Here is a 25,750-nt window from a genome sequence, read left to right as displayed (position 1 = left end):
AGTAACAAACAAAGGAAAAAGAAAAGAAATCTCTTACAGTTTATTAGTCCTTGAGCAAAATCCACAGAAAAACACCACCCACACCCACCCCAGTGTCCAGACGCTCACCTCTAACAGATGAACAGCACCTTCATGCTCCTTTTTAGCCTCAACCTGAGCCTGGGAAACACAAGGTGGAGTGCACTTATTTTCATGTTTGTGTTGCTGTTAGGATTTTCTTTAAAGCAGCAATAAAATGTATTTTTGAACAAACCATTAGCTCACTCGAACCCAAAACAGAGGCAAACTTCACTGACCTGATTAATACTGGACCTTTCAATTTCAATACAGCTGAAATCAGTTTACTCATAAAAACTGTATCCTTCATACTTAAGAGGAGGGATCGGCATGCAGAGGGAAAGAGAGTGGCACGCGGGAGTGTAGTCAGTTTGTACTTTCCGAAGTAAAATAAATAAATCGGGTTTCAGGGACAATCTCTTCTCACAATGAGATTTTTCCCCAGTGGGCTCAGAAGGAAAAGGTCCAAGCGCTTTTACTGTGAAACCCCTCACCCCCCACCAACTATATAAGCGCTGTCAATTTCTATCAGTAAAACTTTATAGTTTTCCACATAGTTACTTGTCAGCCTTCACGAACGGGTAATTTAAATTACTGCGCACCGTAGGAAAAAAACGTTGTCAAAAAAGTTTGTCACAATGAAATGAAATCGTAATGGTTAACCTGGTTTGAAACTGTCTGTGGATGGAACGTGAGCATGTGCGTGAGTGGGAAAAGCGGGAAGCTGATCCACATGCTGCTGCACATGTTTTTGACTGCACGTCTGCTTTTTTTCTCTTATTTCTGGCAACTGACATTTCTGGAGTTATGTTTCCATATGGGGATCCTTCGTACCAAGGTTTGCTCTGGGGTTGTTGCCACCCCTTGCTGGGATCTGACATCACAGCCTCACGGCTGTGGAGTGGACCCTGTTGCTGTTAGAGTGGGTGGGGGCTGTGGCAATGTTCTGTGGCTGAGCTGCTCCTGGCATAAGAGATTCCCGATGTAGTGTTTCCTCACAGCAGAGCCTCTGTTGTAATAAGTCATTTATTTGTGCCTGTGTGCATTGTGTGTAGGGTCATGGGGTGTATATACAGTAATAATTGAGGGGTGGGTTATTTTAGTTTTTTCTCTTTTTTGTATTTTGTTTTTTGTTTTTAATTGTAAAGTGCGTGGAGCTGCATGCATGAAAAGTGCTTTTTATAAATAAAGCTTGTTTGATTGATTGATAAGTACAGTTTGTTGAATAATAACCAAGCAAAGTCAGATTAAATCCAGACTTTTTTCTGTTCTGATGTGAAAAAACAGAATAATGGCGTAAAAATGATATTACTATATTTAGCATACTAACCAAAGCATCGCAGAATTAAAATTAAGTGAATCAAACCCTGTCTCATAAAGTAACAAATATGTATAAATCAAAATACACTTTTTTTCTTTTCATGTTAATGGTTGTTAAGTCCTTAGAAATAGCAATGGTATTTTTTCCAATCCTATTACTGTAGGTATGACATGCCACAAATGCAGTATTCTTGTTTCAAACAAACATAGTTGCATTGTTATGAAATCACTTTTTGAGTTAATGTCAATATATGTTTAAATGTTATTTGACCTGCTGTTTTTGAATTAAATACAATTTCAGATATATTGAAAACATTTTTCTATTCCTTTGTATTACAGTTCGCATTCGAGTTGGTAGCACAGCTGATAAGGAGTAAATTTCGAATTGGAAATTCATGTCATAAACGTTTTTTATTGCCATTAAACAATCATGTTTATTAAAAAAATGGAGCTCAAATAATTCCATAAATTTAAAATTTTAGTGATCCACCATCTCTACTTTTTTACATTTTTATTTAGTCAAAGGTTTTGCTTTTATATTAAATAGAAATAATTTGATGTTTAAAAAACAAACTATGAAGACAAAAATAAATGGTTTTAGTATAAGTTTGGTTTAAAACATACAGTTGTGCAAAAAAAGGAGGTCAGTCACAAATTCTCCAAGTTGTACCATTTAAAAAGATGAGAGAGGTCTGTAATATTCATCATAGATAGACTTAAACTGTGAGAGACAGAATATAAAAAAAGAATTCAGCAGATCGCATTGTTGGATTTTCAAGAATTGTATTGTTTACAACAACAATACAATACAATACAATACAATACAATACAATACAATACAATACAATACAATACAATACAATACAGTAACAAAAGTTCGCCTCAATACTTTGCTATGTCATCTGGTTAACAATGACGGAGGTCAAATGTGTCCAGTAGATCTTCATCAAGTTTGCACTCACTGTTGCTGGTATTTTTTCCCATTTTTCCAAGCAAATCTTTTCAAGAGCTGTTGGGATCAGGTCTGGTGACAAGCTAGGGTACCGTATTTTCACGACCGTAAAGCGCACTTAAAAGTCTTCTCTCCAAAATGTAGGAGGCGCCCTATGAGGCGGTGCGCCAAATGTGTTGTTGTGGGACTTAGGCAGAGGACATAGAAGACAACGGCATGAGAACGGGGGAGGGAAGTATGGGCGTGAATGAAGAGGCCAGATGTTTTTTCCACGCATCACCGTCTCTGTTAATCTGTGACTCCATGCGCACACATCTCACAGACGCTGTGAAAAAACAAGTGAAGCAAATGAACTCGGACCTTGCTGTCATTCCGGGAGGCTTGACGAAGGAACTCCAACCGTTGGTTGTGAATGGCGTGGGATGACAGACGAGGAACAGACTTTCATTAAGACTGGGAGGCAGTGCAGGGCGAGTTACACCACAATCTGTGAACGGATTGTAGATGCTTGGGCTAACATGTCTGCTTGCACTGTTCTTTGAGCTTTCGCAAAAGCCAGCATCATTCCTGAAGAGCCGCACGGCAACGAGACGGACTCTGACAATGACGAAAGGGAACCTGGCGTGTTTGATAGAAATTTAGCCCGGCTGTTCATTTTAGATACAGAAGATGAAGACTTTGATGGATTTTTGGATGATGATTGATGACTGAAAAATTAAATCACATCTAACTCAGTTTTGCTCTCATTGCCTTTTTTAAACACACACCAGCATGCATGTTTACCGATATTTTAACGTGCCCACGCCTTAAAACCCGGTGTGCCTTTTTGTGTGTCAAATACCGAAAAATTACCCATAACTTAAACTGAGCCCTATAATCCAGTGTCTTGGTCATGAAAATTCTGTATCCTAGAACAATATAATTTTTTTTTTTTGGTGCAGCCACTTAATTCATCCTTTCCTTAAACAGATCAGTCGTCCTGTCTGCTTTGCAGAACAGCTGTCCCAAAGCATGTTGAAGCATGTTTCCACCTCCATACTTCACAATGGGTATGTAAGTAAGGTGGTGTTTAGATGCTGTTCAGCCTTCTTCTCCCTATAAACACGGCTGTCATGTTATGCTTGTTTGAAGAGTTTTTCTATGATCTCATTTTATCTTTTGGCTGGCTGTGACTCCACCAATTCACTTGTGCACGTGTGGAGCAGTCATAGCTGCCTGCATTTTATTAATCAGCCACACAAGATTTAACGAACTCTCCATCAGCGTTGACTCATTCCGTGTCACAGCCATGCTTTACTTACTCCAAGACTGGGTTGGCATCTCTGGATCTGCCCTAAGTTGGCTCAAGTCTTATCTAGAAGACAGGAAATATTTTGTTGAAATTGGGAGTTGTGTCTCAGACTACATGGGCTTGAATTGTGGTGTGCCCCAGGGATCGATCCTGGGACCCCTTCTGTTCAACCTCTACATGCTGCCACTAGGGCAGTTAATACGCAGTAATAACATATCTTATCACAACTATGCAGATGATACTCAGATCTATGTGTCACTGACAACAGGTGAATATGGGCCGGTGGATTCACTCAGCCACTGCCTCCAACAGATCAGTGCGTGGATGCAGAACAACTTTCTCCAGCTAAACTCAAACAAGACCGAAGTTATTATTTTTGGCCCACAGAAACAAAGAGAAAGTCTCAGCAGCTACCTTCATTCTCTGTCTCTTAAACCCTCAAATCAAGTCAGAAATCTAGGGGTAATCATGGACTCTGACCTGAACTTTAACAGCCATATCAAGTCAGTAACATCAGCGGCATTTTACCACCTGAAAAACATTGCCAAAATCAAAAACATAATCTCAAAGCGAGACCTGGAGATACTTATCCATGCATTTGTCTCCAGTAGGTTAGACTACTGTAACGGCCTGCTCACCGGCCTGTCCAAACGAGCTGTAAAACAGCTTCAGTACATCCAGAATGCTGCTGCTCGAGTCCTGACCAAAACCAGGAAGTATGATCACATTAGTCCTGTGCTCAGGTCTTTGCACTGGCTCCCTGTACCTCAAAGAATAGACTTCAAAGCAGCTCTGCTTGTGTACAAGTCTCTCCATGGCCACGCACCAAAGTACATCTCTGACATGTTAGTGCCATATGAACCATCTCGTACTCTGAGGACCTCAGGGACCGGCCTCCTGTTGATTCCCAGAGTCAGAACTAAACAAGGGGAATCAGCGTTTCAATATTCTGCAGCTAAAATCTGGAACAGCCTCCCTGAAGTCGTAAGACAGGCCTCTTCTGTGTTCATGTTCAAATCTAGACTTAAAAAATTTCTGTTTAGCCGTGTATATGACTGAAAGGTCCTATCTGCACCTTTCTTTCCTTCCTTTCTTTTTAAATCTTTTTTTTTCTTCCTTTTCTTTTAAAGTAAATTTTATGTTGATTATTTCTATGATGTATTGTGATTTTAATGCATTTTTCTGTTTTGTGAAGCACCTTGAATTACTTTGTGTACGAATTGTGCTATACAAATAAACTTGCCTTGCCTTGCCTTGCCTTGCCTTTACTTGGCTTTATGTTTCGTCACTAAACGTTTTGGACTTGTTACATAGTGGTTGGTGGTTCTTCCCTGCATCTGAGTTTCGTCCTGCTTGCAAACCATGACATTATATAGCTGACCATGTCTAACCCAGCAGGGGAATCACTGCCATTAGCTGCCATTAGCAGAGGAATTATCAGCCTTAGCTCGAGTTGTGCAAAACTGCATGTTAGGCATACAGCAGCTTCATGACTGCCTTCCACTCTCACTTTTGCTTTTACTCTCAGTTTCCTGATGGCCCGGGCCAAACGCTGGGGTTTGGCAGAATGGAACAGAGGAGCCGAGCTCTGCAGCTCTTTTCAAGCTTTTTCAATACAACTTCCCGAGTACGCCCCATCAAGCGGCTGCCTCGTAGCTGCTTCACCTCCAGCAAGGAGCTTGCAGGTCTCAAATTGTGCCGTGAAGTTCCGGACTTTGGCTTAGCACCTGCTGGCCTGATGAGACGCTAGTGAACGTCTTTCTTCATGGCCTCTCCAGCGCACTCAAAGATGAGCTTGGAGTGAGGAAGGTTCCGGAGGAGCTGGAAGGATTGCTCGATCTGGCGGTCCATATCGACTGGAGAATGAGGGAACAAGGACGAGAAAAACACAGCTCTACAACCCTCTCTCCATCGCAGTGTGTTCTTCGCTGAAGCCACCCATCTTTCAAGCTCTTCATCTGGATTCTTCTCCTTCCTTGCAACCCATGCAGCATGGATTATTAGGATCATTACGTCTCTCCGCTGCCGAATATTGAAGGTGCATGGAGGCAGGGCTTTGTTTGTACTGTGGACAGCAAGGTCATTTTCTCAGCAACTGTCCTCGACTCCCCATGTTCAGGGGAAATCTTTTGAGTCGGGTTTCTTCTTTTTCTCTGCCCTCCTGCCCTCACGGCCATCTACAGAGCTCCTGGTTTCATTGACAGCTCCAGGAGGAATTCGGGACTTTAGACACTGGTTCTGATGGAGATCTAATTTCTAAAGCAGTGGTAAGCAAACTTACCAGTTGAATCATTAAATCCCCCCTTACATGCAAATGCCATCAATGGTTCCCTGATTCATAAAATCACTGCTTGTACCGTACCAGTTTATGTGACTGTTTCAGGTAATCACACTAAGCTTATGACTTTTTTGTTTTTGCTTCAATTACGCCTCTTGTTATTTTGGGTTATCCGTGGCTGTGCAGACACACTACTCATGTTGACTGGGTCTCAGGAAGAGTTTTTTATGGATTTTTTTGTTTAATGAACCGTCTGAATCCAGCTGCCATACATAGATCTAAACGGGGTTTTCGTACTCTAGAACCTCCCGTTGTTAGTAATGTTCCCACTGTTTACCATGATTTAAACTACGTTTTCTGTAAAACTCGGGTAACGTACGTCCCTCCACATTGTCCTTAAGACTGTGCCATAGACTTTCTTCCAGGTTCCAAACCATCAAAGGGCCACATGTACCCAATTTCCCCCTGAACATGAGGCAGGAAAGCCTGCAGGACGGCATCATTCGTCCCTCTTCTCCTGCAGGGGCTGGCTTTTTCTTTGTTGGTAAACGTGATCGGGGCTGTGCCCTTGCATTGACTACAGAAGATGGAACAATGTCCCTGTGCATAACGCCTACCCCCTTCCTCTGTTGCAGACTGCTTTTGATCTTGTTAAAGGTGCCAAGATCTTCACCAAATTGGACTTCTGTAGTGCCTTCTGTAGTGCTTACCATAGTGCGCACGAGGGGACGAATTGAAGACTGTTTTCAACCCACCACATGGACACTTTGAGTATCTTGTCATGCCCTTTGGATTACTACAGCTCCTGTTGTGTTTCAGTGTCTTTATAAGTTTTGTAGGTTTTTATTTGTATAACTCAATGACATCCTGATCCTTTCTCCAGACCCTGAGACCCATGTGCTTTACGTCAGAGGCGTCCTACACCATCTCCTGGAGAACCAGCTTTGTTGTAAAGCAGAAAAATGTGAGTTTCATAGTTTCATACCAACAAAACCTAGTTCCTTGGTCATGTGGTTACTGCAGGATCTGTGCAAATAGACAGTGCCAAGGTTCAAGATGTTCTTGCGATCAGAGGTACTCCTACCTCTGCGGCCTTGGCACATATAGTAACCTTTGCTACGGTGGTCCCAGGTCTCTTCAGCTCCCCATAAATATCTGATAATTTTAAGCTCCATCAGGTAAAATCTTGCATGGATCCCTGGGTGGAGGAAGACAGTCAATGTTTCTTCCATTTTCTAATAATTCCTTCAACAGCTGATATTTTTTCATCAAGTTGCTTTATTTTTGTAGGTTGATTCATTCCAATCTTGTTCAGGTGGACAATCTTGTCCCTGGTGTTCTTCGACAACTCCTTATGGTGGAGAATTTGCAGTCTGACTGTTAGAGGGGCCCATGTCATGCAAAATCAACATTTTGAGCTTTTAATGTATTATAATGTTCCTCACAAAAAACAGACCCAAGGTGGTATTTTGATCCATTTAAACATTTCTTTGTATTCCTCTAAGAAACTGCGCTTTGAGCACCAGCCCCTCCCAATCCACAAAAAGTGGATTCTCAATTCTTAAGTATGAAAGTGAAGAACAGCCCCTTCCAGGAAGAGTCTGCTCTACCAGCACCACTCCCAGCACACGCACACACTTTCTCTGCAGAGCTAGCTTTCATTTATGTCCACAATATTGCACATCCGTCTTTGCAAAAGTCGGGGATGTTTCTTGTTTTCTGTGGTGAAACACAGACACGCTGCCAAGGCAAACTCTCGGTTGATGTCATAAAACAGGAGCAAAAAGACAGTGCCTCGGAGATAGCGTCGTCTTACTTCTTGGTAGGAAAATTAGAAAATATTAGGAAAATAATCCATTAAAAGAATCGTTCTTTACTGTGCCAGAGGTAATATATTATTATATATGGATATAGCTTACTCTAAAAGACTTAGAAAAGCATGATATAGGACCTTTAAGGTTGTGGACAGGTGTCTTTTATACAGATTACAAGTTAAACTAGGAGCCATCAATGCAGGTAACGACTTGAGGAACTTCTTAAAGAAGAAGGAACAAGTCTGTGAAGGACAGAATTCCTTGTTTTTTTATAAATCAAATTTGTATTTTATAAAAATAACTTCTTTAAAAAATTTATCAAATGTGATCACTTGGATTTTTTTACATCCTGTCTCTCACTGTTAAGGTATTTACAGTATAATTAACATTACAGACCTCTTGTCTTTTAATTGGGACAACATGCAGACCTGGTGAAGGACAAATACTTGCCCCACTGTAAATAAACACAGCTACTTAAAAATCAACCTTTTTAGTTGTTTTTACAGTCAATTCAATAACTGGCACTTTGAAAAAAAGGCATGTGTAAATTTGTCAGCACACCAACAGTTTCCTGCGTTTTTTACAAACAGATTTTCCTTCAGCAGCATTGCTAATAATTTACAGATTTTGTACACATCACTAAGCCTAAAAATAAACTGATGCTAATTATAAAACCCTGGCAAAACTCCCTTTGGTTATTATTTGTCTTTACGTGTTAATTAATTACTGTAAAAGATTGTCAGCTTTAAGCACATAAACAGAGTTAATGTTTGAGTGGCTGTTTAGCCTAGACTGACGCTCTGTGCAAGCAAACACTTAATTTTATTCAACATACTGTTCCCATATAACTAAAGAGACTTCTGTAGCGCTTGCAAGTAAATTGAGGTTTCTTACCATAGAATATTGACACTTTGAAGACACACAGCATGCCAGATGATATTTTCTTATAATACTGCAAGAGGCAAGCATGTGTGGAATTAACAAATTCATAAATCGACTTTGCAAGCAATCAATTAGGAGCACAGAGAGCACCCAATGGCTGAAAGAAGATAAGGCAATAATTAGCTTCTGCTCATGAGTGAAAAAGCTGAGAGAGACTGGCTTTAAAAGGCTGACTGTGAAGTTAGAATGCTGCAACACTTGGGTACAAACAGTGTTTCCAGAGATGGCACCAATGACAATTCAAATCACGCTCACAATATCAGCCGTCTCAGCTGTCATTGGGTTCTTTGACTTTACAGTCAGCTCTAGTGCACAGAGAGGGAGGTATGACTATCTTGGCCCTGGTGTGACACTTTTGTTTTTCTTGTTATATCCACTTTATGTTTTGGTTGTCAGATTTGCTGGCTTGTAACAAACAAGGACAGTGTTTCTAACCTGAGTGCTCGAACTAGGAAAATGATGGACAGCTGAAGAATGAAGTTAAGAGGATGCACTACAGGGTGGTTTCTTGGAATAATAAATTTAAGTTAAGTAGTCAGTCTCTATGATCTCATTCTCAGTTTGGCTTCTTCTTTATTGCATAGCGTGCATTTTACCTACATTCTTTTTGATCTATTCATAAACCAGCACAAACAATATTACCAAGCCCTCTGGAGCTACCCCTGTTTCACAAGCTTAGATCTCTTACCTTCTGAAGAAGGTCAATTTCCTGCTGCTTTGCATTGAGAACAGCCAAGGCCTGCTCATGCTCCAACTCTAGCTGCTGCCTTCTCTCCGCAGCCTCGCGCATATGCTGCCCGCAAAGGTTGTGGGGATGGAGGCCAGAGGGAAAGATTGTAGTGTGAGAAGGATAGAAAGGGTGACGGTTAGTAGAACTATCATCCAGTGACAATGAACCATCACAAAAAGCATCTCCAGTCTTTGACTCCACATTCAGGCACAACTCCAATGTCCATTACATGTACAGAGGCTCATGTACACTGTAGTGTTAGTTAAATATTTCATAGAATGAATCTTAGCTTAACCTCTGCAACTACCATGTTGATAATATTATATCCATAAAAATTTGGAGAAATTTGCTGTAAATGAGAATTAGAAATGCTTGACTGTGTAAGCTTACTCATTGGTAAAAGTTAGTACCCCTTCCTTCAATTATGTAGTGAGTAAAAATATGATTTTAGGAATAAAAAAAAGTAATTTTATAGTGGCTGGTTCTGGTGTTAGACAAAAATAAATTCTCAGAGAAACAATAATACGATGATTTCTTATCTATGTGTATCAACCTTTTAACAAAAAAGAAAAAAATGTTGTTATGGAGATGTTGTGGTTCATTCTTCTTTTCAACATTGTTCCTAATCATCAAGATTCTGGTCATTTGCTTTTACATCTATTTCAACAACTCATTTAGGTTAAAGGCTGGATTTTGAGTGGGCATTTTCAAAATCTTGATCATTTTTTTTTAAATTCTGCAGAAGATGAGATGCTGCATTTTGCCTGACTTGATTTTAACCACACTTTATGTGTTGGAAAGACTATCTGGCATTTTTCTTAGGATCCTTTCTGTTTAGAAAAAGTGTAAGCCATTCGTGGCTGCACAAAAGTCATCACTGCTCCAACACCATACTCGACAATGGGTATAATTGAGGGTTTTTTGAGATGGTCTTTGTAAAGAAAGTAATGCATAATAAAGCTTAATAACTTCACTGGTCTTTTCCTAACCCTAGACATCATTCTAAAAAACAGAAAACTTTTCTAAAGATTTATGGAAAGAAATATTCTTACCACTCTTGTAGTAAATTTCTTGGGACATTTTAGTTTTAAGGTGAACTGGCAACTATCCTACAGCTTTGTATTTATCACTATATACAGGAAAACTTGGCATAATTTGTAAAAGTTTTCCAAATTGATATGAGTAAAACTTTTTACTGCTTGAAAAAACCAAACCTCCTGAACAACTAGTGTTTGGAACAGCCTAAAACCAGCGAATCGGCGCTCCCTACAGCAGCACACACTCCTGACGGTTGAGAAGACGCGTACAGGTGTGTGAGAAAAAAGGTGAGGGGTCGAGGGAATCTTTCCACTTCATTTGGTTCTCTCCCAAATGAAGTGGTTGGATGGGGGAGGAGGCCGGGGGCGGAATTACTTTATAGAATATTTCAAAAGTCAGTCATACCATGACATTAAACCACAGTTTAATGTATGTCTATAAAATTCATGTTCTTGTTTTTTTTTTTTGTTAAAAATTTTATGACTTGGCCAAATTAAAATAGGAAACATAAAACTATGTGGTCGCCAATATGAAAATTGGTTTGGTCGACGCCTTTGGAGTGGATGTTTATTGTCAAGTCCCACAACGCCAGAGTAATGGACAAAAAAAGGTCAAATCCCTCTGAGGAACAGGAGAAACTAGATGAAGAACAGGGTATGTCCTTTAGCTAGTGATGCATATTTTCTAATTCTACCTGCCACAATGACACAAACGAACAATGCTTTTTTTGTTTGGTTGATTACCAAAACTGCAGTAAGACCAAATGTTGCAATTGATGTCAATTTTTTTGTTTTTTAAACTTTTATTTTCTTCTAAAACTTTTGCTATACCTTTACTTGCATTGACAGCCATACGTAAAAGTAGTAGTAACCCTCAGCACGACATGACTCATCTGTCTGCTGTAACACTTAGGTTTTATGATATAATTAGTTCATAAATGTTAAATGAGCTGTGATGGTTATGCAGCATGCTGCTAATGGGACAAATAACTTCTAATAAGTCATTACTTGAATAATCATTTGTGGCAGTCTTAATGTTTTCAAACATTTCTTTAACTAGTTAACTGGGGATTTTAACAGCTAAAGTGGGTTAACTGTGAGCCTGCATGTATGAGGTTTATTTTGTATTAATTTCCATCATGTTGGGTTCTATAATAAGTCAATAGATTCTCATAAATCTGTACTTGTTTTAAAGATGAACATTTACTATTTACTACAACTCTATGGTGTCAAAACATGATTTAATCATCAATTCATTTATTTTTTTTGTAGTTTTCTACATACTTTCTACATACATATTAAAATATGTTCTGATAACTGATAACTGGAACAAGGACAAACAAAATTCTACTGTGACTCCTGGGGGGTGGGTGGGGGGAGTAATTTAGTGTAGAACCGCCACTTATTGTATGCTGCATTTCTTCTGAGAATGTATTTATTCTTACACTAGCAATATAAAAAGTAACTTTATTTTAATATAATTACAGCAAAACCATGGAATTCAAAGAGGGAGTGCCAACTTGGACTCACAGTGTAAAACTTCAATAAAGTGTAAGGTTTGCACCACCTTTTTTTCAAAACACAACACCTTTATGACTTATGAGTATTTCTGACTGAACACACAGTAATGTCTTGTTAAGAAGAGGCTTCAATATCACATGAAAAAGGGAGCAAACTTATCAGTAACTGACACTTGAGGTCAGTTGTACACAGTTATCAATTACATCAAAATAAGCCATACAGTACTTGATGCTTTGGTTTTTTAAGCCAGTGAGGGAGTGTCCTCATGTTACATCATTGCCCCCAAGAACGAAAACACTGTAGTTAGGTTTATGGTTATGCATCAAATCAGCAACTTAGACTCCATGTAAAGTGCCCCAATCTAATATAGTTAGGATGCAACTGCATGCTGGTTAAACACAGAAAACAGCTAGTGGTTAGCTTTATTGTGCCTTAGTCACATGGATCCGCACGCTGCTGACTCTAGCACCTGGCTGGTGCTTTAGGTTTTTGGACAGGTGAACCGGCATCTTAAAGGGAGTGCAGGAATGCAGTTTCTTTGAGGCTTGTGCGGTCACCTTAACAGATGTCATGAAAAAGTATCGAATGATTGTCATGCGTGTGGTAAGTGTACCGTGAAGCCTTTGTAAAGAAAATGTAAGTTGCACGCACTTGGACGTAAAGGTGATGCTGTTGCTGCAGTGCCCTTATGGCGCACTCCAGTTGTTAGTAAGGCATGTGTACCGGTTCCTTAGTGACCGCACACAAATGCTGCAGAGGCTGCAGGACATCCATAGGATGCACGCACTCACTACTCTGTAGTAGTCTAATTATGTCATTTCTAACAGTCAGGTTGCATGCACAGAGTGTGCAATGGGTGCCAAGGAGACTGTGCTTATCTGAACAGCACTAACGTGTCCCTTGCACGGTGCGCAGTGTTCGGGGGGGTGTTGAAAAAAGGAAAAATCCGTATGATGTGCGTGCATCTCACCTTCTTCCCCTTTACATAACCTTACGTGTTGTTCTCTACGATCTGTCACTTGCAGCATACCTGTAGAAAAATGTGCATGAACATTTTTGCTCTGTGGGCTCGCTGAATGATCTACCATCTTAAAATTTCCTGAGTGGCCTGCACAGGTTTGCCAATTTCACCTGCATCCACCCATAGTGGCAGTTGTGAATTAGGCATTACTATTCACAAATAAATTGGGAGTTTATCAGCTCATTTTCAAAAGTTGTTCCATCATTATTTAGCATTTTATTAACTCTTACACCTCCAACAGAAATTGATGCGAAATAAAACGGACTCACCCTCCCAACTAGTGTTTCTTTTTTTTACAGCGGAATAATATTATAATATTTATGTCAACATCAGCAACGTTTCTGCCAGACCTTTCCTGCATTTGACACAAAACCATAAACCAAGTATAAAGTGAAGGAAGCAAATGACATTTTCATGCCGGTCAAAATTAAGCCCTGCAAGAGCCAATGTCATCAAACTTGCTGGTGACATTCTTATTGTGGAGGTGAACCCAGTCTTGAACGTTCATCTTCTTCTCCTCCCATGAAGCCAAACTCTTTATTCTGCCTCATGCATATATCACATTCCATAGTATAGTGCTGTGGCCTAACAGCCACACGTCCATTAGCGTGTAGTGTAATCAGCCCATGGATAAAGGAAGAGATAAGGATAGCCATTCAGGTGGACAGAAAGCCATCATAATGGGAGCAATTAGGGCTGCTATCCCAGTAAATATGCATAGCAGTGATACCTTATAAATCTAGCAGGTGGGGGAGGAGGAGGAGGAGTAAAGGGAGGAACCCAACTGATTTGGTGAGATGGGACAACATAAATAGGTGAAAAGGGGGTAGTAAAGAGGGCAGACTGCTCCAGTCTCGTACTCTTTCACAGCTCCCGGTCAGACCTCCCAAAAAGGACACTGGAAGGCAACAGACATGTTGAGGACATTAGACAGTACAGCAGAAAAGAACCGGATGGAGGCAGTCTAGCACAGATATGAGAGGATGGAGGGGAAAAGATCTGGGTTCCATAACAATACCTGCATCAGAAACACAGGATGAATGAAATATTTGGCACATTTGGGAACAATTTCCTTACTCACCTTCAGCACCTGCTCTAGGTTCTCCAGTTTGCTTTGGAGCTGGTTTTTCTCCAACAGGGCTAAATCTCTCTCCTTCGTCACAGCACCCAGAGTTTCTTTAAGCTGGGCATACTCTAACTTCACCTGTGCAGACAAGACGAGTAAAAAGCAAAGGGATGGAAGTTTGAAAACTGAGCTGTTAAATGATTTCTTTTTTTATTTTAAGTTTCCCGGAGTGTCCATTTTCACCTGCGGGTCTAGAGTTTAATGAGATAAAACTGTCCAAAAGCATCACCCTGTCAGGTTCAGCCGTGATAAGAATGAAAGTGTGGTAATAGGAAAACTGTTGCTCACTTTTACTGCTCTCTTCCCTTTTGACTGGACTTTGATTTTGAAGCTGAAAGATTGCAGGTTTCCTGCCAAGATTTTATTATTATTTTTAAGGAGAGCTTCCATTCCTGTAATTATTTTTGAATGATTTTATTTGTGTTATTATTATTCATGAACATTATCTCCAGTGTTCTTGCTCTGTGATATTTTTGCTAAAATAATGAAAGTACTTCACTAGATATTTAAGATAAAGTTTTTATGCTTTTAGATTATTTTGTCTGTGTTTGAATTTTATTGCATTGAGGGGCATGTAAAGCACTTTTATTGTAAATAAAGCATGGACACTGCCACAAAAAAAGATTGATTGAATTGATTGGCAAAACATTTTTGATTAAAAATCTATAACAAATACAAAACATCAACAGTTTGCCTCTGTTTAGCTTGTAGCCTGTTTGTAGATACACACTCATGAAATGTTTAGTGGGTAATGGTACAGTCACATATGCCAGTGTTTTTCAACCATTTCAAAACACTGTGAGAGATGATCCGGTGTGCCGTGGGAAATTACTAATTTTCACATTTACCATCACCAGAATATCAGCTCTGTGTTTGTCAAAAAAGGCCCAGGTTTCACACTGAGTAGTTTGCTGACACCTTTGTGGAGCTTTTCAATATAAACACACGTGATCTTAACATTTTCCGTGTCTTTTATAAGAAGGGCGAAAAACCTTTTGACGGTAGTTATTCCCACATGCGGTGGGAGCGTCAGGTTTATGAACACACTTTTGAACAAGTGTCGAGCTTGTTAAAACGTGTGAAAACAAAGGCAGAGGATGCAATTTTGATGCGCGGATTGCGTTCGGTGTGAACTGACAATTGGTTTAAATGTGTTCACAAAGGAATCATTGATGGCAAGAGATTCCAGTGTTTGGTCCATTTTTCTAACTGAAACAGCTTTTTCCTAATAAAGTCTGTTTGAAGGACAATTTTTATTTCAGAGCAATTTTGAATTTTTTTAAGTTAAGTTCAAATAGAAAAATAAAAACCAAATTAAAGAAAATGGATTAAACTGAATTGGCCAATCATCAGGCGATTTTGGGGACCCTCCCATCTGTCAATTATCGCGCTGCTGCCTTCCTGCCACCCACCTGTCACTGGACTGCCACTGCGCAACCTTTAAATGTACCTGGGCGGCCACAGACCAATGTCAAAAAATTGTCTGGTGGCGGTTTGATTTGAACATTTTCTTAAAACCTTGGTGGTAGCTGCACTGTAAGAAAAAATGTGACTGCCGCCTCCAGATTTTGCTGAAAAACATGCATTTCTATCACTGAACGGTGGCATTTTTGGATATGTGACCATAGTCTTAGTGAGCTCAAATCTGTGCATCAGGCAAAGGCCTCCTGCTGCAACCCTTCTGTTCTTGTTTACATATATTCTGAAAGAATCATGTTTTATTGTCCGTCAATAAAGTATTTCGAATAATAAAAAGAAAATTAACTAACTGTACTTTCAGATAATCTTTTAAACTGACCACCACTGAACATTGGCATTGTTTCTTGAAAAGCACTCATTTTTAGTCAGCATACTTAAAGGCCCTTAATCTGCACTATGTTGACTAACTCCTGCAGCTATAATGTGGTAAAGCCCTGTCCTCAGAGCAGCCAAGAATGACTAATGATTCCTCAAGGAGGGCGATTCTACAAACACAAACAAAGCAAAACACAGAGCAGTAAGTCTGCCTATGAGCAGCCCGCCTCCACACACCACCGACCTCTGCATGAAGAGGAGCTCCTGTCAGACCTAATGTAGAATAATCAAACCGCAGCACTGCCAGCAGAAACAGACAAAGCAGGTCAATATATTATGGGCAAAAGCTGAAGGCTTTTTTAGCCCCTCCCACTTCATTAGAGAAACAGCAGGGAGCAGAACGCAGGGGTTTTCGTGTGGGCTATGATCTGCACTGCCCTGCAGAGAGCTGCTCTCATATCCTTCAGTCTGATAACATCAATAACCAGCATGCCAACCTTCCTCCACCCCAGCAACAAATACCAGCCAGTCAGCTGCTTATGGAATTGCCTTGTGTTCACTAACAGGCTGGGTGCTTCTTGTTGACTGGTTTATTTGGACTGCGTCTTGACAGCAAAAAAGGCTTTTGAGCTCTCACAATTAGGGTGTTGCAAGACAAAATTTCTAATTAAAAGGTGGAAACTGAAATGCTGGACATGTGGAAGTGAAAATGTGACCCATTAAAGGCATACTACACTCAAGTGACTGATAAACAACACTGATAGATGGCTGACAAGTGTATGAGCAGCAAAAGCTTTGCAAGTTTTTTTTTCCCTCCATACCTTTTCATGCTCGGATGCTTTGTGGCTGTTGTTGAACCACTGGAGATTCACTTGCTTGTTTTCCTGAAGGAAATCTTGAAGCTCATTCTCCTGTGCAAAAAGAGAGAGAAAAGAAATAAACTGTGTTCAGAACCAAAAAAGTCACCATGATTAGACAAGAAGACTGCACTCAACTTCTGCATGTTGTCAGCAATAGCCTATGCATTATTCATTGGAGGAGGCTGCTTGAGGTTCTGTAATATGCTCCGGAAAGCGTGACTAAAAGAGGCTGCCATTTCAGCAACAGCAGTGGAACAATAATCATGTGGCTTTCGTGTTTCTGCCCTAAACATGCAGCAATAAATGTTGCAAGAACCATTAATTCCTGACAGCTCTGTGTTGGTGGATGTAATCAAATACACTGAAATACAACACGCTGTACTTCGCTGGCAAGAGCAGAGTGAAAGGGGAAGAAAAAAAACCTTCATTGCAGAGGAAGAAAATTTAATTACATCCAATGAACAATTGCGGGGCGTGTCATAGAGGCAATTTGCAGTGTTGACTGTAGGGGTGTCTGAGATGTGATTTTTCTGCAGCTCCAGCAGCATATAGGCCATAGGGTGTTCCAGTCAGGAGCTACAAAACCAACTGGCTTATGAATGATGCATTCACAGTAAAACCTCTTAATGGCCTGTGATGGTGAGCTTGGTCATGCCCCTGATGTTTTACTCATGAAGGACATTTTAGAGCAGAGCTGATGATAAAAGTAAACATGGGAAAAAATGGCCAGAAAGCACAACTTGTGTTTTCAGCTAAGTGCTTTGTGAGCCATGGTCATCTTGCCTGATCTGTAGTATGCAATGGAGGAATTCCTTAAAAATAACTAGTGGTGCTTTGACTTTTAAAGTTTTGCATTTACCAAATTGACCTGAATTAAATTAACCAAAGAAGAGGAGGCTTGTAGAATAATACTCTGGCTTCCAGATCAAAGCATGTTTATAAACTACCATAACTCAAAAGTCCCACTCCAATCCTCATTTGATTTATTGTAAAAGCATTCCCAGTGGTCTTTTAAATAAGATTAGCCCGTTTTTATTCAAAATCCAAAAAACTGTGTTTTTTCCAAGGACATAGTTTCAGCAGAGCGGCACTAGTTCATTAGAAATTGACTTCTGGACTGTTGCTGCAAAGTATCCCCCACTTTCTGTCATCCATTCTTCACTCTCTTTCTTCCTAGTGAAACAAAAATGAAGGAATATCAGAGCTATGCAGCCGTACAGTTTTGAGCCATCTATCAGCTCAAACGAGTACGATGAAGACATACATGAATCTGGTCATATACAAGTGGATGCATCAGAATGTAGCGGAGCAGGGAGCTTGTGGCTTGGCGCTTTAGGTTTTATACATCACACCTACAAGCTTTTTCCAACTGCACTTTTTTCTTCTGCTCCTGATTCACAATGATTTAAATAAAAAAATACTGAGAAATGCAGTTTTAAGCTAAATTTCTCTCTCTCTTTCTCTCTCTCTCTCTCTCTCTCTCTCTCTCTCTCTCTCTCTATATATATATATATATATATATATATACATATCCTTCATCATAAATGCCACAAGAACATGTTAAAAACACCAAAATCATAATTTTTAGTGAAGTGGGTCTTAAACTTTGTGAGTTCACCAAGCAACAGTTAAGGTTTCTTAAAAAAACAAATACCCATTGAAATCCAATAACATGGAGAAATATTAATAATCAGGCTACAAAAATTGTTTTTCGCTAGCACAAAGTAACTCTTTATTTTATATTTTTCTTTTATATTTTGCTAAAAGGTGGACAAATTGGTTGCCTTTTATTTGATTGTCAAATCCCATCTAGGCCCCCTGCCTTCGCCCACAAGCTGCCGGGATAGGCTCCGGCAGCCCCGTGACCCCGAAAGGGATAAAACGGCAGAAGATGAATGAATGAATGAATGAATCCCATCTAGGATTCTACAAATACACAATAGATGTTTTCCTGACACAGTTAAATATTTGTACCAAATATTTGTCAATTCTCTGAACACACACACTTGAAAAACATCATGCACAGTATTAACGGATTGCACTGAGTTAAACAGCATGGAGGAGAAATGCTGTCAAGGACAAGGAGTGCCAAGGAACCAGCAGCCTGCAGACAGCTCTACAGTCAGATATGAGGTCAGATGCTTTTCCAGCAGCATCGTTCTGCAACAACAAAATTACATTTAAACCTCCAATTGTCATTTTTACTTTAAGTCTTTGCAGTTTTGTGGCAATTTAATTTATTTCTATTGACTCATCAGTTCAGAGCTAACAAGGGCTGGCCAAGCTTGCAAGTATCCATTGTGCACAACAAACAAATTCTGAAACAGAAAGAAAAGGCAGTAATTTTAGCATGCATTCTCAAAAAACAAAAGAATCATCCGGGCATGATTTTGATTAAACCATTTCTACATGACTGAAATCCTCATTTAAAATCCCAAGAACATAGTGTTGCAGACCGAATTGTCCTGAACACAGAGAATCAGCTGTGACTTTGTCCTGTTGTGTTGATGTGGTAATGCGGCAAACAGATCAGTGTAAGTCATAATCCAATGCCAAGACACATTTTCATAGAGAATTTCTGAGCTCAGCAAATGAAAGAATTTCATTTTTAAGAAAATCAGTGTATGAATCAAGCTGCCTTTACAAGCTCAGTGGTCTAGTGTAGTGTTTTTCAATCAGTGTGTCACAGCACACTAGTGTGCCATGAGAGATGATCAGATGTGCCATGGAAAACGACTCATTTTCACTAATCTAAAAACATTTACTATCGCCAGAATATCAATTATGTGTTTGTCAAAAAAGGTTTAAATCAATCAGACAATTGATTTAAATGTCGCGCGCAGTGGGGAATTCCATGGCAGACCACGGATGATCAGCTCCCCGTGGGATCCGATGTCAGACTGTGTAAACAGTGAAGAAAATAACGAAGCCCGAAGACGCGAGTCTTTCCGGCATCAGCGCCTCTGTTTTACACTACACCTTCCATGATTCATTGGGTAAATATGACAGCGTCTCTTACTGCTGTTAACTGTCATGAAGCACAACAAAGGGAAGCATCTGTTCTTAACCATTTGCAAATGTTGTTGATGATCTTAGAGGCAAACAGTTTAGTTCTCCTTCAAGGTTTGTGTTGGAGCACAAATGAATCATTAAGCGTGTTTGAGATCACCCAGGTGGACGCAGCACTGCGCAGATTGACTGATGTATATGCTGGTTGGTTTTTTGCTCTGACGTCGTATGTCCACCATTATAAAAATATCGCGAAAAAGGGGTGGGAGCAAGGCGCCTACCCAGACGAGGGGAGTTGGAAATTTGATACTGTACTGACTGTAAGACGCCTTGATGACTACAAAACAAGGCATTGTGGAAAACTGCGTCCTGACAGTTCCTGTAGTTGGTAAACATGAACGACTGGCCCTCAATTAAGGAAATCTGTGTCTTTTGTGACTGATAATCACTTTTGGTTTTAATGTTACAAACAAAAGGTACAGGCATGACTAATCATCTGTGGTTCTGTGTCTTTTTGTTTCCTTTAGAAGTTCACTTTTATTTCAATTGTATATATTTCCCAGGGACAGTGCACTTTGAAAGCATCACCGCAAGGAGCCAGAATCAGCCCAGCGGTTATTTTTCATCTGTTTCCCCCAGACAGATGTTAAAGTTATCTACCTTAAAAGCTAGAAAGAGCAAATAAAAACTACAATTGAAAATATTAATATAAAGGATATGCAAGAAGAATGTAATTATACGACAATGAAAATTAAAATACCTATGAAAAAAGATCCATACATTGTAAAACATTCAAATGAATATATAAGATATAATAGCATTGATCATATGCTGAGGGGAGAGGCATATTAAATTCAATCGAATGTTAAGGACAACTCCAACTTCCTGTTCTTGTTCAGTCTTGCTACAGCTAAGCGTACGCCTTCATTTCAGGCGCCTTTCCCTGCCCCCACCTGCAGCCAAGTAGTCTTGCCAATGATCCAGGCGAGGCGCTGGTTTATCTCAAACACGCCTATTGACAGTCAGAGATTCCAGTGTTTGGTCCAATTTGTCATTCTAACTGAAACAGTTGCATTCTAATGTCTGTTTGACGGACAAATTCAATTGCAGACTTCAGTCACTTCAGTGAAAATTTGGAGTTAAATCTAAATATAACGTGCGGACAAAAGGTTTGGACACACCTTCCCATTCATTTGAATGAGAAGGTGTGTCCAAACTTCTGGTCTGTACTGTAGGTAGTAACAAAATAAAAGAAACAGGAATAAGCTGAAGTGGCCAAAAGACACATTTAAAACTAAAATTAGGCAATTTATTTACGCAAAAATAAAAAAGGTTGCAGGAAAATAGCCCAAAAATGTGGCTGTGAATGCTGCTCATCAGTTTTAGAGGGAATGGATCAAATGCAGAAAAAACTCCACACCCTGTTGTGTCTGACAATCGTGGGGCTAGTACTAAAAAAGAAGACATTTCTTACACTTATGTACACTTGTTCTAGAACAGACATCATTGTTTCATGACTGAGATGCTGTGGAAAACAGAACTAATGCTGAGAGACATACTGAATCAAAGTTACTGGCTACTCTAAATGTGTCCTTTACCCAGACACTGTGACTCAGCTTGGTCTGACACAGCGGCGTGTTTAATTTTGACAAGCCTGACACATGAATCAACCTTGCCATTTAACTCCATTAGCCAGCTGCCAGATTCTTGAGGGCTTTTTTTAACCAAAACATTTGCGTCAATGATGTAAATGTATACTTCCTACACTCAGAGGATTGACAGCATGGATGACATTCAATTATTAATGCCAGTTTGACGTGATGCTGATGGTTCATAAAGAGACATAAAAATTTAGAGCATATTTTCATTTTTGTTGTATCATAATTACATAGTGCAGGTTTTCTTACACATTCCCATTATTTATTTTGCCATTTACTGCTATTAGTGATTTACATTTTATTGATTAGTATTTGACTGTATTAGTAGTGTAAAATAATTAAATAAGTCACAAACATTATATATTTGCAGCATTAAACTGAAATTGAAATGTGTTTCATAATTAAACTATGTCCTAATGAATGTCATGTTTACCACACTATGAGTGCACAGCGGCACAGTTAAGGGAGCAAACTAGAGCATGACATTTTTTCAGGATTCCTCCGGGTCACGGGATTCCTGGGGGATAGCTGGTTTTGTTTGTATTCTTTATTTTGTACATTTTATCTGGAAAGAATAAATAATAAACATATATTTATTTACAAATATGTATACAAATATACAAATAAAATAAAAAATATACATATCTTACACTTCTATGAATGAAAACACCTTTTTTACATTAGCTATTTATTTTGTGAATACTTTATAGAGTTGCTGATAATAAACTGAACAAAGCAACAAAACAACCCAGAGAGCCATTTGGGAGCTGAAAGAGCTGGCTCTTTTTAGTGAGCCGATTAAAAAGAGCCTGCTGATCTCTAAGAAAAGCCAGAATTCCCATCACTACTACAAATGAGAACGATGACAAAAGAAGTAAAGATAGAGTCATTTTGTAGTTTTCTGATAACATGCCTACAATGTAACTCCATTGAAAAATAACTACAAAACCCAGAAGCCATCTGTGTTTTTATTCCTGGTTTTCCGCTTAAAACTAAAGTGCAATGATCATAAAGAATTACAACCCACAGCGAGTCTGCAAATAATATTATTTCTTAAACTTTGGTCAGGGAATGGGAAAGTATGCGGCACATATGGCTTTCGCTCTTTAAAAATTTCATCACAGGTGTAGCCTTAGATCATGGGTTTCTCTAAAGATGATATTCAGAGTTTGGACATGTCCTGTTTAAAACAATCTGATTTTCTCCCCCTTAATTTCTTCCTCACTGTCACCATGAAGGATTCCAGTCCGCACCACCAGTTTCTGTATCTTGCCTCTGCAGTGTGTCTGAATAGATAGCATGACTATCACCAGTGACAAAACACACAACGCTGCTTCTAGGTCACCTCAGGATTGCAGAGGCACTTCTGGTGAGACAAAATTTTTATTGCTTTAGTGATTTATCATGAGGCTGCAAGGTATTGCAGTCTCGCCTCACAGTGGGAAGGGCCTGGTTCAAACCCCAGCTGGGACCTTTTTGAATGTTCTCCTTGTGCATGTGTGGGTTTTCTCTAGATACCTTGGCTTCTTTCCACAGGCCAAAAATATGCTGCATAGGTTAAATAGTGATTTTAAATTGTCCCTAGGTGAGTATGCACTTAACTAGCATATCTCACCTTCACTCAACAGTATCTTGGATAAGCTCCAGCATCTCCTTGACCCCAAAAGGGATTGAGTAGGTTTAGAAGATTTGTGGGTCTTTTTTGATTTCTGGATCTTTTGACTTGCATTTATTTTTCAATATTTAATATTTTCCCAAATTATTTTGTTCCTATGGTATAAGAATTCTGGATTAGCTATACTAATAGGAAGCTTGTTTCATGTGAATTTAGTGATCCTAAAACATTGAGTTTTATCATCACACTATGCAGTAGAGTAGAGATAATTCTGGTATATGTATAGAGATGAAGCAAAAACAGCTAAATACAGGTGAATGATCTTCTGAGAGAATATTTAACATTTGCTGATGTGTGATGATGCAAGATTTTTTTGTATGAGTGCTGCAAATGGCAGTAATCACACTCTGTTTTTTTCTTTATTAAAAAACACAAAGGTTTTTTATCTTTCTGAATCTCATTCATGCAGGTTTTCCGTGAAAAATAGCACAACTTTTCCTTGACCATAAACATGTAGTCCACCCTTGACTTAATTGTGATCAGGTACAAATGAATGCCACCAAACTAAACAGTTCTGTTTAATGACGTTTGTTCTGGCAGTGATGACATTCCAGTGTTAATTTGAGAGATGCCTTTAGTTAAAACGAGTCATTTCGTGGCAAACTTGAAATCTGTTGAAGTCTGTAACAGGTTTTCCTGTAGTGATGCTTCAACTTGAACTTGTGTTCATAGTATAGCCTTGTAAGATGTGTATTTGCAGCAAAACTGTTGATCTCTTTGTTTCACCTTATTTTTCAGCCCCAATCAGGTCATTTGAATTCACTTTATAACCTTGATTGCATCTTGTCATTTTTTTCTTTGTTTTATAATAGTGTTTTATTGTTTTTCTCCTTTTTCTGTGAGATTGCTTAATAAAACAACGGTTCTTTTTCCATTGTCAATGGCTTTTCTTTTATTCTAACTGGATTTCAAGAAGGAGTTACTGCTTTTGTTTGCAGTAACTCTAACAGTAACTCAGTTTACATGCATAAAACTATGCAGTCATTCATCTATATGAGGTCCAGAGGGTTTACCTGTTTGTCACCTTAACGGTGATTGAAGATCCGATTCGTAACATTTGAGCGATTCCAGCAGAGCTAAATGTTGTCACCATGGCAGCAACCTTTAAATGCAAGTAAAGACTGATGGTGTGTCATTAAATTGTCCCATGCCCTGGAAAGTGAAGATGCCAGATGGCTTAGACAGTTTTCACCGTCACTCACACACTTACTCTGTGTGCTTCTAAACACGACAGCAGAACTCACCAAGCCGAGACTCCATTAAAGCCAGGAATTTCAAAACCCAGGACTATCAGTGCATTTTGATATAGTATTTCAGTGTTTGTGGCCACTAGCAAAGCAAGTGGGGAGTCACAAACAGCTGCACCTGATTCTGTATGTTCACACTTTGTATCAACCTGAGAGAGGAAAGGGCGAGAAGGATAAAATCAAAGAGACAAAGAGATAGGTATGTCAGATCAGACCAAACAGGGAGTGACATTACTGTCAGCTCACCATTCCTTCACAAGCTCGTTCATTAGACTTGTCTGCGTTTGTGTCTCTGTTCTCTGAGCTTGGTCCAGAGGGAGATAAGAGCTGTGCTGCAGTCTGTGGAGACCAGCCTGTCATTACTGCTTGCCATGTGGGGACAGTTTGTCCTTTCAGTAGCTTCCTTTGGACTCAGCAAGCTGACAATGGGCGAGCAGAGAGCGCTGCTGTGGGCAGGTAATGTGAATGGAGGTCAACACAAAAAACATTCCTAATGGAATGTTTATTTGGGGCAGAGAGCCACACACAATGACAGCTCAACTTAAGATGGGGGCTTAGGGGCATAAAAAAATATTTTAAATGGTCCAGGAGCTAGCAGTCCTGTTTGAATTACTGCTGGATCCCTCAACTCCAACCCTTTCAAGAAAAAAAGGTCTCCTGCCATTTGCATTGCTTTGTGCTTGCTTGTATTTTAGGCATTGTATTAATGATCGCTGGAACACAGGAGCAGTTCAATTCAATTCAATTCAATTCAATTTTATTTGTATAGCCCAAAATCACAACAACAGTCGTCTCGATGGGCTTCGAAGTAAAACATGAAATCAAAAGGATCACGAATACAAAGAGTTCAATAGAAAAATACTAAAATGAACTAACAAACTGACTAAGCTATACTGGCATCCCTGCCCTTAGACCCCCCTTCGCGGTAAGGAAAAACTCCCAAAAAAACCGGATTCCGGAAAAAACGAAGAAACCTCAGGGGTGCCCACATGAAGGAGGGATCCTCCCCCAGGACGGACAGGCGATTTACCAGAAATCTTAGAGAAGAATTAACTTATCTAAATCTACAACTACATATATAAAAGTCCAGCAGACGAGCTTCATCCAGCCGTGGTTATCGGGACAGTCAAAGGCGCGAGTCGAGCCGGAGACAGGAACCACAGCCAGGTGTAGGAGCAGGAGCAGAGACGAGGTACTCGGTCAGGTACAGAGCAGAGACGAGCCAGAGATGAGCCAGAGGCAGGATCCACAGCCAGGTGTAGGAGCAGGAGCAAAGGCGAGGTAAACGGTCAGGAACTGGAGCACGGATGAGCCAACTGGAGTCTGGAAGCACTCCCACTCCCCAGGAGGGGAGAGGAAAAGAGGGACAATACATGAATCGCACTGCACCAAACAGAGGCATGGAGAACTAAATGATA

General features: G+C 39.7%; 1 protein-coding gene across 7 annotated transcripts in view; it reads right to left on the bottom strand.

Moving 5' to 3' along the window:
- Window positions 1-25,750, bottom strand: part of rimbp2b (RIMS binding protein 2b) — a 125,018-nt gene that overhangs the window by 27,322 nt on the left and 71,946 nt on the right. For all 7 annotated transcript variants that reach the window (XR_002873875.2, XM_023958637.2, XM_078952719.1 and 4 more), the window contains exons 3-6: window positions 16,705-16,794; window positions 14,045-14,167; window positions 9,343-9,447; window positions 109-159 (exon numbers count right to left, since the gene is read on the bottom strand). Coding sequence is in view for 6 of the 7 variants with exons in the window: in XM_023958637.2 (XP_023814405.1) it covers window positions 109-159; window positions 9,343-9,444 (153 nt within the window). In the remaining variant the exon portion in view is untranslated. The remainder of the gene's footprint in view (window positions 1-108; window positions 160-9,342; window positions 9,448-14,044; window positions 14,168-16,704; window positions 16,795-25,750) is intronic.

Source organism: Oryzias latipes, chromosome 9 (assembly GCF_053564925.1).
Source record: "Oryzias latipes strain Hd-rR chromosome 9, Olatipes_Hd-rR_3.1".
Taxonomy (NCBI): Eukaryota; Metazoa; Chordata; class Actinopteri; order Beloniformes; family Adrianichthyidae; genus Oryzias; species Oryzias latipes.
Note: the sequence above shows the minus strand (reverse complement) of the source record. Positions and strands in the feature narration are given on the sequence as shown.